This window comes from Bombina bombina, chromosome 10, assembly GCF_027579735.1.
Source record: "Bombina bombina isolate aBomBom1 chromosome 10, aBomBom1.pri, whole genome shotgun sequence".
Taxonomy (NCBI): Eukaryota; Metazoa; Chordata; class Amphibia; order Anura; family Bombinatoridae; genus Bombina; species Bombina bombina.
The window spans coordinates 65,760,293-65,779,526 of NC_069508.1; the positions used below are offsets into that span (position 1 = coordinate 65,760,293).

General features: G+C 37.7%; 1 protein-coding gene across 1 annotated transcript in view; it reads right to left on the minus strand.

Annotated features, from left to right (window-relative positions):
* IMP3 (IMP U3 small nucleolar ribonucleoprotein 3) overlaps positions 1-19,234 on the minus strand; it is a 263,171-nt gene that overhangs the window by 36,522 nt on the left and 207,415 nt on the right. Inside the window, exon 5 of the mRNA XM_053693144.1 lies at positions 1,603-1,654. Coding sequence (XP_053549119.1) covers positions 1,603-1,654 — 52 coding nt within the window. The remainder of the gene's footprint in view (positions 1-1,602; positions 1,655-19,234) is intronic.

Below are 19,234 nucleotides of genomic sequence, written 5' to 3' on the forward strand. Positions count from 1 at the left end.
TGTTTATTGGTGGGTGAATTTATCCACCAATCAGCAAGAACATCCCAGGTTGTTCACCAAAAATGGGCCGGCATCTAAACTTACATTCAGGGTCAATAGGTTTTACAGCTCCTCTGATTATAATCCATAAAATTTATATGATTGTGAATTTTATGTTAATTTGCAATGGTAAAATGTGTGTTGAAAATCATTTGTGCTACTGTTTCATAATGTGAATACTGAAAATGAATCGTTATTAAAGGGAAGGTCAATTTTCAAGAATGAGTGCCCGGTTTTTAAAAATACTATTAAAAACAAGGGCACTTTCATTCATGAACGTTTACATTGCAGCAGTTTTGTTAAAATACTTACCTTTTTCTTCTTCCAAGCCGGATCCCCCGCCCGCAGCTGCTCTGCACTTACGTCAGCAATGACGAATCTGGCTTCCTCCAATCTTGGCTCCCCCCCCAGAGCAAACATTTCCTGAGGCCACGCCGTGATTGGAGGAAGCCGGTTTCGTCATTGCTGTGTAAGTACAGCAGGAAGAAACGAACGGGGGATCGCTGGTCTGGCTTTGAGGAAGAAAAAGGTAAATATTTCTAAAATACGCTGCAATGTAAACTTTCATGAAAGTGCCCCTGTTGTTAATAGTATTTTTAAAAACTGGGCACTCATTCATGCAACTTTACCTTTACTTTAAAGGGACATTAAACCCACAACATTTATTTCATGGTTTAGAAAGAGCATGCAATTTTAAACAACTTTCTAATTTACTTCTATTATCTAACTTGCTTCATTCTCTTGATATTCTTTGCTGAAAAGCATATCTAGATAGGCTCAGTAGCTGCTGATTGGTCGCTGCACATAGATGCCTTGTGTGATTAGCTCACCAATGTGCATTTCTGTTTATTCAACAAAGGATATCTAAAGACTGAAGCAAATTAGATAATAGAATTAAATTTGAATGTTGTTTAAAATCGTATTCGCTTTCTGAATCAATAAAGAAAATGTTTGGGCTTAATGTCCCTTTAAGCTTGCTTTGCTGTGTGTATTCGTAAGGAGCACTGCTAGAGGCATGTTCTTGCAGGTCTCTACATGAGTGTAAATGTTTGTTCAGATATAGCATAACATCTACTAGCTTAGGAATAAAGTTTACTAATTAATAAGATATATTAAAAGGTACAGTGTCTCCAATTATTCATTTGTTTACAAACTGCTCCTTTAGCTTTGTTTTGGCAAATTTAAATAGCTGAGTTTGTCTGTGGTATCCCCACACATACAGACAATTTCAATACAAACATAGCCAAAAGCAGAAATTACACTTCCAGTAGGGGGTCGAAAAGATAAGTAATGAAATGTTAATTATTGGGCGTATGTACACAGACAGAGATACGATTTGTGTGCATAGAAAGTGATAAAATAAGATGATTTCCCTGCAAACTCAGCCCATTTAAATAGTTTTTTTTTTTTTTTTTTATCAAAGAACAAAACCAGCTATTTCATATACAAATATAAACCTACATTAAAATTTGAGCAGAAAATAATTTTAGGTGGCAAGCAAAGTTTCTTATTTTTTTTACATTTGCAATTATATGTGAAAGTATAATACATATCTTTTCTTACCTTGTTACCAAGAAGGCTGGATCTTTTATTACTTCAGGACCCACACGGATATCTAATTACTTTGGTTAAGAAGTTGAACCATAAATGAAATGCCAGATAATCTTACAACTTTGCAATTTTTATTATTCAGACACAAGTCTTGTGGTTTCACCATATTATACTGAAAAGAACCCTGAAGAATTCCAGTGTTAGAGAGTTTTATATCTAAAGGGACAATCTGATAAAATAAATAAATGGTTAGATCATGTCATTTTTGCATTAAGGGAAATTACAGTTAAAAAGAAACTGCTTCATTCTCTTTGTATCCTTTATTGAAAGAGCAGCAATGCACTACTGGTAGCCAGCTGCCAATTGGTGGCTGCACATAAATGCCTTTTGTCACTGGCTCACTCAATATGTTCAAATAGCTTCTAACAGTGCATTATTACTCCTTTAAAAAAGGATACCAAGAGAATAAAGAAAATTTGATCATAGCAGTAAATTGAAAAGTTGTTTAAAATTGTATTCTCTATCTGAATCATGAAAAAAACACATTGGGTTTCAGGTGTCTTTACTGGCCCTACGCAACTTATTGTTCAACCTCCTAAAACTACTTTACACATGAGGGCCACAGATAAATATTTTAGAAGCCTTAAGGGCCACATATTCATGTATGGATATCCACACAAATAATTCCTAAAAATGTCTAGTGCCACAGGGCCATGTGTTGAATGTTGCAGGGTACCCTGATTACCCTCTATCACCTCATTGAGTTTGCCCACTAGCTAGAAGCCCCCAAAGCAAATCTATTTAGTTCCACTTTTTTTCTGGGACCACAAAAGCTACGACACACATTCACAGTTCTGCCATTTTCCCTAGGGCCCAAAAAACTTTTGCAGAGGGCCACATGTGGCCCAGGGGCCACCAGTTGGCCATCCCTGATCTACATAATAATTTTGCTCTCACTTGACAGCGGACAGAGAAGACAAACATCCTCACAGCATTACAAGAATCTTCTTATTCATGTTTCTTAGACGGACCATCACCTCTAGTGATTTAAATAATTTCTCTAGACCGTGACTTGTCAAGTGCTCAGTAAATCAACTCTGTAAGATTCCACGGAAGCATCTCCAGTGTGCCGTTTACACGTATTAAATAAATCAAATGTTAGAGAAAAAAAAAAAAAGATGAACTGCATACTTGGACGTTTTCCTAAAAAATATATTATTGGAAATTTGAGAGGATGGTTATTCAATCCAAATATGCATGATTTAGTTAAGCTAAAAAAAAGTCTGCCATGCCACCTTTAACCTCAATTATTTTGTAATTAATGGAGTGTGATGAGGAATCTTCTATAAAACTGAAAAAATAAATAAAGGCAACTTGAACTCACTAAAACATATGGACAGTAATTTATTTTAGTATTATATTGTGATATCCCAGTTATGGCTCGTTTATATAAACATATACATTTATATTCCTTTTGGTTACTCAGCAAATATATAGTTGTATTTCTTTTTGATTTAAATGAAAATGATTCATAACTTTTGAAACACTGCTAGTTATGTATCACAATCATCTTAATTCTAAATTAAAGGGACAGTCTACTCTAAAATGTTTATTGTTTAAAAAGATAGATAATCTCTTTATTACCCATTCCCAAGTCTTGCATAACCAACACAGTTATAGTAATATACTTTTTACTCCTGTATTTACCTTATAATAAACCTCTGCAGACAGCCCCCTTATCTCAAGACTATTTACAGACATGCATTTATCCAATCAGTGCGGACTCATTAAAAAACTCCACGGGAGTGAGCACAATGTTATCTATGGCACACATGAATTAGCACTATCTTGCTGTGAAAAGCTAATAAAAATGCATGAGATAAGAGGGTGTCTGTAGTGGCTTAGAAACAGATAGAAATTTAGAGGTTTAAGGCTTATAAAGTATATTATATAACAATGTTGCATGTGCAAAGCTGGGGAATTGGTAGTAAAGGCATTGTCTATCTTTTTAAACAAGAGTAATTTTGGAGTAGACTGTCCCTTTAAGTGTATTGCCAAAACCCCTTAAAGGGATAATAAACCCACATTTTTTTCTTTCATGGTTTTAAAAGAGCATGCAACTTTCTAATTAATTTATATTATCTAATTTGTTTTATTCTCTTGATATTCTTTGCTGAAAAGCATATCTAGATAGGCTCAGTAGCTGCTGATTGGTTCCAGCACATAGAAGCCTCTTGTGATTGGCTCACCCATGTGCATTGCTGTTTCTTCAACTAAGGATATCTAAAAAATGAAGCAAAATAAATAATAGAAGTAAATTGTAATGTTTTTAAAATTTGTATTCTCTATCTGAATCATAAAAGAAAAAATGTGGGTTTAGTGTCCCTTTAACACGGGCAAGCACTATTCAAAATCACGTGACGCAGCATAACTTTTCCAACAAGACTGATTGAAGAAAAGGATACAAGCTCACATTATACACACTTCCACACATGGCATCTTTCAGCAGAAAGACAAACATGAAAGTTAAAATCAAACTGTCATGGTTCACAACAAGCAGGCAATTTTAAAGGGATAGTAAAAACAAAATCAACCAATTCATGATTCAGATAGAACACTCATTTTCAAACAGGCATTCTCGAAATCTGGCCTGTTAAGGAGATCAGGTGAAATAATCAGCTGATTAGTAAACATGCTGATTTTACCTGCTCTCATCCAAGGTCATCCTGAAAATCTGGCCTGTTAAGGAGATCAGGTGAAATAATCAGCTGATTAGTAAACATGCTGATTTTACCTGCTCTCATCCAAGGTCATCCTGAAAATCTGGACTGTTGGAGAGGCCCGAGGACAGGTTTGAAAACCAGTGAGATCGAACAGGCAATTCTAGCTTTCCAATTAATTCTATTATATAATTTGCTTCACGCTTTTTGTATACTTAAGTAGATAAAAAATCAGCAATGCACTACTGGGAGCTAGTTGCTGATTGTTTTCTGCCCATATATGCATCATGTCATTGGCTCACTTGATGTGTCCAGCTAGCTCCCAGTAGTGAATTGCTTCTGCTTCAACAAAGAATACCAAGATAACAAAGCAAATTTTATAATAAAAGTTAAAGGGTCAGTAAACCTTAAAAATAATGTTATATAATTCTGCACATAGTGCAGAATTATATAACATTATATTAGCCAAACTTTGTAAATCATAATATTCCCTTTTTATTTTGTAAAAATACCGCTGTTTTACAGACCCGCTCTCTGTACTCTGCTGAGCGGGTCTGTTGTTTTTACTGAGTGCACCGGGCCAGCTGTATAGTCACAGCCCGGCCCGACTGCGCCATTAGACACAGTGCAGCTTGCTCCTGCTCTGTCTGACAGCGGGAGCGAGCTGCACTGTGTCTAAAGGCGCGGTCGGGCCGGGCTGTGACTATACAGCTGGCCCGATGCGCTCAGTAAAAACAACAGTGCAGAATTATATAACATTATTTTTAAGGTTTACTGTCCCTTTAATTGGGAAGACATTTAAAATTGCATGTTCTATCTGCATCATAAAAGAAAAAAATGGGTTTCATGTCCCTTTTCAATTTGCTTTTTTCATATATATATATATATATATATATATATATATATATATATATATATATATATATATATATACATACATACATATACACTTTATGTATATATATATATATATATATATATATATATATATATATATATATATATATATATATATATATATATATATATATATATATATATATATATATATATATATATATATATATATATACATATACACTTTATGTATATGTCTGTCCCGGGACAGCGGAAGGAGAGAGCTTCGTGCACACTCATCTTATTTCCCTATTCAGTGTAAGGATGTTAACTATGAAATCTCCTAAAAGTTAAGTGAAATCTCATGAGATCACAGTAAAAGAGTTCATGACCTCAGCACTGCTGATGCTGATTGGCTGCTGTTCATTTCTTCATTATTATTATATATAATACAAAAGACAAAATAAAGAAGTCATCAAATATTCACATCATACTTGATCAAGTGTTTACAGTTGGTTATAGTCCTCATTTTCTTTTGCCCTTTCATTAGTTTAATTGGACCAAATAATATATTCTTAGCAAAATTCAGGGGTTTTATCCTGTCATTATTGAAAAATAAAGAAAAATAGCATCTAATAGATGATTATCAATATTGGAAAGTAAGGATAAACATCTATCGAATAATTAATAATGAAATGATGTAGTCATTTAGTTTATCTGGATGCCAATGCCAAAACTAAGCACAGTAAAAATGCATAACTCTGTAAAACCTATAATAAAATGGGTAACGTCAAAAAGGGGTTGTGTGGCTTGTCGAGGGTATAAGGAGATAATTTTATAGCGACTTAAGCGGGTTCATTTATATTAGATCAGTCTGATTTATTTATGAAAATATATGACCTTGTAATATATATACACATTAAGGTGATATACGATAATCTCATTGAAATTTAGCTCCTCGTATTATATATGTAACAGTATATGCTCTCATCTCTCCCGTAGCCTCGGCCGCTAGCCACGTGGTAGACAAAAGCTCCCTTTAAGCTCTGCATATTAGAACTTTGTTTTTAAAATGCTGTACATTGGGCCCCCCACAAACCCCACAGGAGTCTCTTAGGTGTAAGTAGACGTGTTGTAAAAACTGCAGTAGCCATAATATAGATAATCTACGATGAGCTTCCGAGACAAATATAATTCCCTAATAGAAGATTCATATATCATTGAGTTGTCAAACATCTTAATACATGGTTTTAAGGTTAAAATAAAGCATTGTAATTGCAGACATTAGACAAACAAGCAAATAAGAGAAAATTAATTGGGCAATGCTATTCAGGACTAACAATCTTAGAAACATAGATATTGACGGCAGATAAGAGCCATAGGCCCAGAAAGTCTGCCCGATATGACCTAACAGTATAAACTTATCTAGTTTGTAGGATAGCCTTAAGCTTGTCCCATGCATTTTTAAAGTCCCCCACAGTGTTTGTTGCTACTACCTCTTGAGGAAGTTTATTCCATAAATCAATCACTCTTTCTGTAAAGAAGCTTCCTCAAATTACTCCTGAATCTACTACCCTTTAGCTTGAGAGCATGACCCCTTCCTTGTTCTTGAATTTTCCATTTTATGTAAAATACCCACAGCCTCAGTTTTACTAAACCCTTTAACGTACTTGAAAGTTGCTATCATATCACCTCTTTCCCTTCTCTCCTCTAAGCTATACATATTTAGGTCATTGAGCCTATCCTGATTTTTAGACCATGTATTATTTTGGTAGCCCTCTTAATTATATGTTAATGTAATATCTATCTTAATCCGTCTAGATAACAAGTCATATTATCATCATTTTGGTATCAGTCCTTTATCCCCTAGGTTTTGGTTGCAAGAGTGAGCAGACTTGTAGTTTAACTTTAGAGTCTCAAGGCAAATATATTCCATCTCACATTGGATGTAAAGGGGATTGTGTATTATCTGTCCCTAAAGTTTCTCTGAGAATGGCCTTGTTTCGTTTTTTTACTGTACAGGTTATGGGTATATTCTGCAAGATGCATAGTCTTTCTTGTCTCCATCGACGTTGCTGTTACCGATGAAGGGAGTCTCCGTGTTGCAAGCACTGTTTTCTGGGGGTCCCCCACCAACCTCTTTAATAATGCGGTATGTGCTGGAGAACCTCCCTTCTTAAAAGGGCTATTCCGCAGGACGGTCATGTATTGACAATGGAGAATCTGTGTCTGCTGTGGCCTCTCTTGGCGGGTTATTTGATGTCTCAGGCAATTTTGAACTGCGTAGCAGTCTGTGCTCCATAGGTAGAGTGACTCTCTCTGATGTTGCATGCAGTGTTCTTAATCCTGCGATCTCGGTTGTGCAGCGGGCCAATAGATAATCCATCAGGGGATGATCCATTAAGTGCTGAAATAATGCTTCTAGCTTTAGCCATTGTGTGCAAGCGATACCACATGGCCCTGCTGCTGCTGCCATTATTGTGACTGTTGTGTTATACTGATAAAGTGTTTTCGTTGTCCTTTTTCTTTTAATCAGCCCTCTTCGTGTATAATCCAAGTTGTTGTTATTGCTCACGATAGAAGAGCAGCGTACTCAGTTGAGGCAAAACACCTGCCGGGGGGGGGGAGCGTCGCCTGCTGTGTGCCGCCGCTCCAGGCCCTTAACGTTTAATGCCAAGGTCCAGATTCACTAATAAAGTTTGTAGCAAGATAAGTTTGGCAGGGCGATATGCTGTGATATTGCTGTGGGTATTTTCGAGTGTTCAGCTATAATTTGACTCCTTTAACCGGCGGATTAGTGGAGATTCAGCCGGAGCCTAGGAATGTGCGACCATTTCGGATTGCTGATCAGACACGCCCCCCCCTTCAATTTGCTTTTATCATAAAATGTACTATGTTCTCTTGGAATTCTTTGTTAAAAAACATGCATAGGTAGGATCAGTAGCAGCAATACACCACTGAGTGCTGGTTGCCAATTGGTTGATATGCATAAATGGCTTTTGTCATTGGCTCACCTAACTCTCAGTGGTGCATTGCTACCCTAGTGCTGAACTTAAAGGTATAGGAAAGTCAAAGTTAAATTTGCATGATTCAGATAGAGCATGTAACTTTAAGACGCATTTAAATTCACTTCTATTTTCAAATGTGCTTTGTTCTCTTGTTATCCCTTGTTGAAAAATATGCACATATCCTACACTAGTGGGAGCTAGCTGCTGATTGGTGCCTGCACACATTTGTCTCTTGTGATTGGCTAACTAGATGTGTTCCTCTAGCTGCCAGTAGTGCAATGCAGTTTCTTCAGCAAAGGATAACAAGAGAATGAAGCAAATTTGGTAATAGAAGTAAATTGAAAGGTTGTTTATTATTGTATGTTCTATCCAAATCATGAAAGAAAATTGTGGCGTTTCCTGTCCCTTTAAGTATTTCTTTAAACCATTTGCAGGAATGCAAGCAATAGTATGATAACATTCTCTAACACATATGGGCATTTTCTTTTTGCACTTTTATGTCTATTTAATATGCAGAACTACTGCTTATATAAGTTATCATAGAGTGACCTAATTTAGCTACGCTTCCTTTTGTCTATATTTGCATATCATTGGTTAGAGCAGTTTTACATACCCTTAAAGGGACAGTCTACACGAGAATTGTTATTGTTTAAAAAGATAGATAATCCCTTTATTAACCATCCCCTAGTTTTGCACAACCAACACTGTTATATTAATACATTTTTTACCTCTGTGATTATTTTGTATCTAAGCCTCTGCAAACTGCCCCCTTACTTCAGTTCTTTTGACAGACATCCATTTTAGACAATCAGAGTTGGCTCACTGGATCTCCACGTGCATGAGCACAGTGTTAGCTATATGTCACACATGAACTAACACCCTCTAGTGGTGAAAAACTGTTAAAATGCCCTGAGAGAAGAGGCCGCCTTCAAGGGCTTAGAAATTTGCATATGAACCTCCTAGGTTTAGCTTTCAACTAAGAATACCAAGAGAACAAAGCAAAATTGGTGATAAAAGTAAATTGGAAAATTGTTTAAAATTACTTTATCTGAATCAAGAAAGTTTATTTTGGACTAGACTGCCCCTTTAAGGGATAGAAAGGTCAAAAATAAAACGTGCATGGGAGCATTTAAATTCTACAATTGCTTCTAATAAAAGTTATTGTTTTTCTGCGGCATATGCACATATCCTGGGAGGGCCCGTGCACCAGTATTTAAACACCACACCTCAGAGAGTCAGTGGCTTGTATGAGACAAATCTGCAGAAGCAATACACTCCACTGCCAGCTCTCTGAGTGTGCATGTTTTTTTGAATGCTGGTGCACGGGCTCTCGCAGGATATGTGCATATGCCACTGAAAAACAGTAATAACTCTTACTAGAAGAATTTTTGCTAATGTAATGAAGTATATTGAAATGTGCCCAAGCATGTTTCAATTTTGACCTTTCTATCCCTTTAAAGGGATAGTAAACCCAAATATTTTTTTTCATGATTCAGATAGAGCAGACAATTTTAAGCAACTTTCTAATTTACTACTATTATCAATTTTTCTTCGTTCTATTGCTATCTTTATTTGAAAAAGAAGGCATCTACGCTAAGGAGCCAGCCAATGTTTGGTTCAGACCCTGGACAGCACTTGTTTATTGGTGCTGTCCAATCAGCAAGGACAACCCAGGTTGTGAACCAAAAATGGGCCGGCTTCTAAACTTACATTCTTGCTTTTCAAATAAAGATAGCAAGAGAAAAAGTAAAATTTATAATAGGAGTAAAATTAGAAAGTTGCTTAAAATTGCATGCTCTATCTGAATCATGAAAGAAAAAAAATTGGGTTCAGTGTCCCTTTTTTTTTTTTAGATCTTTATTTAATATCCAACAGGTTATACAAATTCATACAATCAACTGTTAACACAGAGGAATATGCAAAACGACAAAAACAAATACAGCTTAGTTAACTTAATGCAGTACCTCACTTAATGCTTGCAAGGTAACTCAAAATATTACTAATAAAGAAAAAAGAGAAGACAAAAAGAAATTTTTTTTTTACCTTAAGTTAGGCTAACCTGCCTATTACTGAAATTCAGTGTTTATTCCACTCAGTTAAATGGTCACCTGTTGGAGAAGTTTTACTTTCCCCCTATAGCTTAAAATACCTCCAATTAAGAGCTGACAGAAACTTAAGTCTTGTTATTCTATCGAAAACCTTCATCCTTAATTGGAGTGAACCCAACAACAAACAACAATCAAACAGACAGACAAACAAACAAACATACAGATAAACAGACAAATAGATAAAATAATAAAAAAAAAAAAAAAAAAAGAAAGAAAGGGGGAAAAGGGAGGAGAGAAAAATGAACAAGGAGGGGGAGTAAGTGAATTACAGGGTTCAGTGTCCCTTTAAGCAACTTTCTAATTTACTCCAATTATCAATTTTTCTTCATTCTCTTTGTATCTTTATTTGAAAAAGCAGGAATGAAAGCTTTGGAGACAGCCTATTTTTAGTTCATTACCCTGGATAGGGCTTGCTGATTGGTGGCTACATTTAGCCATGCAATCAGAAAGCACAACCCAGGTTCTGAACCTAACATGGGCCGGCTCCAAAGATTTTATTCCTGCTTTTTTAAATAAAGATACCAAGAGAACGAAGAAAAAATGATAATAGAAGTAAATTAGAAAGTTGCTTAAATCTGAAGTCTGAATCACGAAAGATAAAAATTTGGGTTTAGTATCTCTTTAAATAGAGAAAGTTCAGCAATTTCCATGATTTAATTTGAGTTTATTCACATACCACTCACAATCTATGGTTCGTAACAAACCTTTAGCTTCCTGTTTCCCACAAAACACAAGAACACCAGACTTTCCCACTATTGCAACTAAATAGGCTGTTGAGATATGAATATTAAACAGGACGCTGCATCTATTTACATTCCTGGACATCAAGTAGTTTAGCAGATTGCACTGCACAAGGATGATAAAATACGCTATGATATAATCTACAGATTGCTCGTTTTCCTTCAAAATCACACTCAGAAGTTTCATTAACACGTGAATCTAGATATTTATTTCTGAATACATTTTTTAAATATCTTATTTAAATTGACAGTCTAGTCAAAATTAAACTTTATTATCAATTTTGCCTATATACATATATATGTACATGTTAATATGCGTATATACATATATATGTACGTGTTAATATGTGTATATACATATATATGTACGTGTTAATATGCGTATATACATAGATATGTACGTGTTAATATGGGTATATACATATCTATGTATGTGTTAATGTGCTTATATACATATATATGTACGTGTTAATATGCATATATACATATGTATGTGTTAATATGCGTATATACATATATATGTACATGTTAATATGCGTATATACATATATATGTACATGTTAATATGCGTATATACATATATATGTACATGTTAATATGCGTATATACATATATATGTACATGTTAATATGCGTATATACATATATATGTACGTGTTAATATGCGTATATATATATATATATATAGATATGTACGTGTTAATATGGGTATATACATATCTATGTATGTGTTAATGTGCTTATATACATATATATGTACGTGTTAATATGCGTATATACATATATATGTACGTGTTAATATGCGTATATACATATCTATGTATGTGTTAATGTGCTTATATACATATATATGTGCGTGTTAATATGCGTATATACATATATATGTACGTGTTAATATGCGTATATACATAGATATGTACGTGTTAATATGGGTATATACATATCTATGTAGTGAACCAAGAGAAAACAGAGTGTAGTGTCCAGGGAATGAACAATGAACTCAGGGACTGCGCTGTGGATCAGCCTTATAAGATGAAAAAGTTATTGTGGATTTTTGTACCCAAAAAACCTGATCAAAGGCTACCAATGTCTGTATTTACAGGCATTATTCATATACAGTGTAGCTAAAGGAAGACTCAGAGCCGCTGTATCACAAAAAGGAAGTAATATCCCTATTAAACTTCCAAATTTTAAAATTGTGTAAAGGAAAAGGTATCGTGATATAAGCGCATCTAAATAAATCCTTTATAAATCACCTAACTAATATGAGGTGATGCTACCGTTAGATAATGATATAATCAATATTATCTAAATAAAACTATCCTGAAAAATGTACCTGAAGAAATAACAGAATTTATGCTTGCCTGATAAATTACTTTCTCCAACGGTGTGTCCGGTCCACGGCGTCATCCATTACTTGTGGGAAATATTCTCCCCCACAGGGAAAGGCAAGGAGAGCACACAGCAAGAGCTGTCCGTATAGCTCCCCCTCTGGCTCCGCCCCCCCAGTCATTCGACCGAAGGTTAGGAGAAAAAGGAGAAACTATAGGGTGCCGTGGTGACTGTAGTGTATAAAGAAATTTTTTTTTAACCTGATTAGGAAACCAGGGCGGGCCGTGGACCGGACACACCGTTGGAGAAAGTAATTTATCAGGTAAGCATAAATTCTGTTTTCTCCAACATTGGTGTGTCCGGTCCACTGCGTCATCCATTACTTGTGGGAACCAATACCAAAGCTTTAGGACACGGATGAAGGGAGGGAGCAAATCAGGTTACCTAAATGGAAGGCACCACGGCTTGCAAAACCTTTCTCCCAAAAATAGCCTCCGAAGAAGCATAAGTATCAAATTTGTAGAATTTGGCAAAAGTGTGCAGAGAGGACCAAGTCGCTGCCTTACATATCTGATCAACAGAAGCCTCGTTCTTGTAGGCCCAAGTGGAAGCCACAGCCCTAGTAGAGTGAGCTGTGATTCGGTCAGGAGGTTGCCTTCCGGCAGTCTCATAAGCCAATCGGATAATGCTTTTCAGCCAGAAAGAGAGAGAGGTAGCAGTAGCTTTTTGACCTCTCCTCTTACCAGAGTAAACGACAAACAAAGATGAGGTTTGTCTAAAATCTTTTGTTGCTTCTAAGTAGAACTTTAAAGCACGAACAACATCTAAATTGTGTAACAAACGTTCCTTCTTTGAAACTGGATTCGGACACAGAGAAGGAACAACTATTTCCTGGTTAATATTCTTGTTGAAAACAACTTTTGGAAGAAAACCAGGCTTAGTACGCAAAACAACCTTATCTGAATGGAAAACCAGATATGGTGGATTACATTGCAAAGCAGATAATTCAGAAACTCTTCTAGCAGAAGAAATAGCAACCAAAAATAGGACTTTCCAAGATAATAACTTAATATCTATGGAATGTAAAGGTTCAAACGGAACCCCTTGAAGAACTGAAAGAACTAAATTTAGACTCCAAGGAGGAGTCATGGGTCTGTAAACAGGCTTGATTCTAACCAAAGCCTGAACAAAAGCTTGTACATCTGGCACAGCTGCCAGTCGTTTGTGTAACAAGACAAATAAAGCAGAAATCTGTCCTTTTAGAGAACTAGCTGACAACCCTTTATCCAAACCTTCTTGGAGAAAGGAGAGAATCTTTGGAATTTTAATCTTACTCCAGGAGAATCCCTTGGATTCACACCAGCAGATATATTTTTTCCATATTTTATGGTAAATCTTTCTAGTCACAGGTTTTCTGGCTTGGACCAGAGTATCTATCACAGAATTCGAAAACCCACGCTTGGATAAAATTAAGCGTTCAATTTCCAAGCAGTCAGCTGCAGAGAAACTAGATTTGGATGTTCGAATGGACCTTGTACTAGAAGATCCTGTCTCAAAGGTAGCTTCCATGGTGGAGCCGATGACATATTCACCAGGTCTGCATACCAAGTCCTGCGTGGCCACGCAGGAGCTATCAGAATCACAGAGGCCTTCTCCTGTTTGATCCTGGCTATGAGCCTGGGAAGGAGAGGAAACGGTGGAAACACATACGCTAGGTTGAACGACCAAGGCGCCACTAATGCATCCACTAGAGTCGCCTTGGGATCCCTGGATCTGGACCCGTAGCAAGGAATCTTGAATTTCTGACGGGACGCCATTAGATCCATGTCTGGAATGCCCCATAATTGGGTTAACTGAGCAAAGACCTCCGGGTGGAGTTCCCACTCCCCCGGATGGAAAGTCTGACGACTCAAATAGTCCGCCTCCCAGTTGTCTACTCCTGGGATGTGAATAGCGGATAGATGGCAGGAGTGATTCTCTGCCCATTGGATAATCTTGGTTACTTCCTTCATCGCTAGGGAACTCTTTGTTCCCCCCTGATGATTGATGTACGCAACAGTCGTTATGTTGTCCGACTGAAATCTTATGAACCTGGCTTCCGCTAGCTGAGGCCAAGCCAGGAGCGCATTGAATATTGCTCTTAGTTCCAAAATGTTTATCGGGAGAAGCGACTCTTCCCGAGACCATAGGCCCTGAGCTTTCAGGGAGTCCCAGACCGCGCCCCACCCCAAGAGGCTGGCGTCGGTCGTGACGATGACCCACTCCGGTCTGCGGAAACTCATTCCCTGAGACAGGTGATCCTGGGTCAACCACCAGAGAAGTGAGTCCCTGGTTACCTGGTCTACTTGAATTTGGGGAGACAAGTCTGTATAGTCCCCATTCCACTGATTGAGCATGCACAGTTTTAATGGTCTTAGATGAATTCGAGCAAAAGGAACCACGTCCATTGCTGCGACCATTAGTCCTATTACTTCCATGCACTGAGCTATGGAGGGTTGAGGAATAGAATGAAGAATTCGACAAGCGTTTAGAAGCTTTAGCTTTCTGACTTCTGTCAGGAAGATCTTCATTTCCACAGAATCTATTATTGTTCCCAGAAAAGGAACCCTTGTGGACGGTGACAGTGAACTCTTTTCTATGTTCACCTTCCACCCGTGAGATCTGAGAAAAGCCAACACAATGTATGTGTGGGCCCTTGCTTTGGAAAGAGATGACGCTTGGATTAGGATGTCGTCTAGATAAGGTGCTACAGCGATGCCCCTCGGCCTTAGGACCGCTAGAAGGGACCCTAGCACCTTTGTGAAAATTCTGGGAGCGGTGGCTAAACCGAATGGAAGAGCCACGAACTGGTAATGTTTGTCCAGAAAGGCGAACCTCAGGAACTGATGATGAGTTTTGTGGATTGGAATATGCAGATACGCATCCTTTAGATCCACGGTAGTCAAATATTGACCCTGCTGGATTGTCGGCAAGATTGTCCGAATGGTTTCCATTTTGAAGGATGGAACTCTGAGGAACTTGTTTAATATCTTTAAATCCAGAATTGGCCTGAAAGTTCCCTCTTTTTTGGGAACCACAAACAGGTTTGAGTAAAAACCTAGACCTTGTTCCCCGGAGGGGACTGGGTTTATCACTCCCATCTTTGATAAGTCTCTTACACAATGTAAGAATGCCTGTTTCTTTATCTGGTCTGAAGATAAGCGAGACAGGTGGAACCTTCCCCTTGGAGGAAGTCCCTTGAACTCTAGCAGGTATCCCTTGGAAACTATCTCTAGTGCCCAGGGATCCGGAACATCTCTTGCCCAAGCCTGAGCGAAGAGAGATAGTCTGCCCCCTACCAGATCCGGTCCCGGAGCGGGGGCTACCCCTTCATGCTGTCTTGGTAGCAGCTTCTTAGCCTTAAACGGCCTATCCTGTGGGAGGGCATGGCCCTTACCCCCAGTGATGTCTGAAATAATTTCCTTCAATTCCGGCCCAAAAAGGGTCTTACCCTTGAAAGGAATATTAAGTAACTTAGTCTTGGACGACACATCTGCCGACCAGGATTTTAGCCAAAGCACCCTCCGCGCTACTATAGCAAAACCTGAGTTTTTCGCCGCCAATTTCGTTATTTGAAAGGCGGCATCCAATATAAAGGAATTAGCTAATTTCAATGCGTGAATTCTGTCCATGACTTCTTCATAGGAAGTCTCTTTCTGGAGCGACCTTTCTAGTTCCTCGACCAAAAGGACGCCGCTGAAGTGACAGTAATAACACACGTAGCTGGTTGAAGGATGAACCCTTGCTGAACAAAAATCTTTTTAAGCAATCCTTCCAATTTTTTATCCATAGGATCTTTGAAAGCGCAGCTGTCCTCTATAGGAATAATGGTGCGCTTCGCTAGTGTTGAAACAGCTCCCTCAACCTTCGGGACCGTCTGCCATGCGTCCCTTCTAGGGTCTACTATGGGAAACATTTTCTTAAATATAGGAGGTGGGGCAAAGGGTACACCTGGCTTCTCCCACTCCTTTTCCACTATGTTCGCTACCCTTTTGGGTATTGGAAAAGCGTCGTCGTGCACTGGGACCTCTAAAAATTTGTCCAATTTGCGCAACTTCTCTGGTACTACCATAGAATCACAGTCATCCAGAGTAGCTAATACCTCCTTTAGCAAAGCGCGGAGATGTTCTAGCTTAAACTTAAATGCTACTATATCAGGTTCTGCCTGTTGAGAAATTTTTCCTGAGTCTAAAATTTCACCCTCAGACAGCCCTTCCCTCACAGCCAATTCCGATTGATGTGAGGGTAAAATAGATAAAGCATCGTCAGCGTCTGATTGTTCATCCCTTTAATCTGTATTTAAAGCTGAACAATCACGCTTTCTCTGAAATGCTGGCAGTTTGGATAAAAGATTTGCTATAGAATTATCCACTACTGCTGTTAATTGTTGCATAGAAATAAGCACTGGCGCGCTAGGTGTCGCCTGCGCGGGCAAAGCTGGTGTAGACACAGAAGGAGAGGATGTAGAACTATCCCCACTACCTTCATTAGATAAATCATCTTGGGCAACATTATGAAATGTAACAGAGCTGTCCTCATTTTGTTTGGACGCTATGGCACAATTATCACAAACACTCAAAGGGGGAACCACATTTGTCTCTACACACACAGAACATAGGTTATCTGATGGCACAGACATGTTAAACAGATTTAGGCAGGCAAACAATGCAATAAAAACGATTTTAAACAAAAACGTTACTGTCTCTTTAAATAATAAAATGACACACTTTATTTCTGAATGTTCAAAAAACTATGAAAGCAATATCCGATTTTTCTGAAATTTGGACCCCAGTGTCTTAATGCTTAGAAAGTATTGCACAGCAAATATGGAGACTCTAGCTCTTAAAACAAGCAAACCGGAGCTAATTGTTGGATTTAACCGTTTTTATACACCACAATCACTGCTACAGCATTGCTGCAGCTTTTACCTTCCTTAGGGGTCAACCATCCACAGAAATAAGCCTTCTGGGGTCACTTTCTGAGCCACAGGACCCTCTCACATGGAACTGCATGCACTGCCTTGGAATCAACTACGCAGCTGAAGTGCCAAAATGAGGCCTCCTCCCTCAGTACACTAGAGTGAAGGGGCCTTCCTGACTAGATTTAGGTGTCTAAAGCAAGCCAGATCAATAAAAAACGTCCCCAAGTGTATATGAGCTTATAAAACATTTCAATTGCCATCATATTGTAATAAAAAACAATCGATTTGGCCCCTAACAGTGTCTACCAGCATAAAAATCAAAAAGGGGAAGCCTGTTATCTTTTTTGCTGAGGTGAAAGAAAAATGGCTTACTGTTTTCCCTGAGGGGAAAAATGACTCATCTAGCATTAGCCTGTGTTGTTAGAAGGAGACTAGTCATACCTGAAGCAGATGAGTCTGCAAACTGTTACCCCCAACTGAAGTTCTCTGGTTTCAACAGTCCTGCGTGGTAACAGAAATGGATTTTAGTTACTTGTGCTAAAATCATAGCCCTCTTAAACAGAAATCTTCATCACTTTTCTGTTGTAGAGTAAATAGTACAAGCCAGCACTATTTTAAAATAACAAACTCTTGATAGAAGAATAAAAAACTACAACTAACACCACAAACTCCTCACCATCCCCGTGGAGATGCTACTTGTTCAGAGCGGCAAGGAGAATGACTGGGGGGGCGGAGCCAGAGGGGGAGCTATATGGACAGCTCTTGCTGTGTGCTCTCCTTGCCTTTCCCTGTGGGGGAGAATATTTCCCACAAGTAATGGATGACGCCGTGGACCGGACACACCAATGTTGGAGAAATATAGATTACTACTGAAAGAAAGAATATGTTAAAACATAAAATACCTCAAAAAAATATATTGAATAGAACAACTCAGGTAAAATGCAGTAAAGTAAAAATAATATGAGTTAAACAAAGGAAAACATAAAACATGAAAAATGACAAGATCTAAAATAAAGTCCACAAGAATAATGACATTTGTAAAGTCACCAGAGGATACACAATATACCAATGCAAAGTCTATAATACACCCGTGTAGATATCAGAGGTGATATTTTGATACTTTTGTCTCCGTGGTGACTTGTCAAAACAGATGTGCTGGGTAGAGTGTGAGAGTTTCTTGTCCGTTAGTGCATACAGATGGGTACTCTGTATGCGTGTTAATATGCGTATATACATATATATGCACGTGTTAATATGCGTATATACATATCTATGTATGTGTTAATGTGCTTATATACATATATATGTACATGTTAATATGCGTATATACATATATATGTACGTGTTAATATGCGTATATACATATATAAGTATCTGTTAATATGCGTATATACATATATATGCACGTGTTAATATGCGTATATACATATGTATGTGTTAATATGCTTATATACATATATAAGGATCTGTTAATATGCGTATATACATATATATGTACGTGATAATATGCGTATATACATATGTATCTGTTAATATGCGTATATACATATAAACACACAAATATAGATGTATATATTTATATACATATATATTTTAAATTTGCTGCCCATCACTGTGCGACTTACCCACTTCGCTGCGCTTAGATTCTCTGCCGTGTATGATGGCATTAGAAAGAGGTTCCCATTGGAGCCTATGGAAGTGCGCTCTCATGAGCGCAAAGCTTCCATACAACGTGACCGTGAGGTCGCCTTCGCATTACGGCTCACTTCTTATACCAGCTCCGATCAGCCAATAGAATGCAAGCTCAATCTGATTGGCTGATTGGATCAGCCAATCAGATGGAACTTGAATCTGGATTGGCTGATTTCATCAGCCAATCAGAATTTTCCTACCTTAATTCCGATTGGCTGATAGAATCCTATCAGCCAATTGGAATTCGA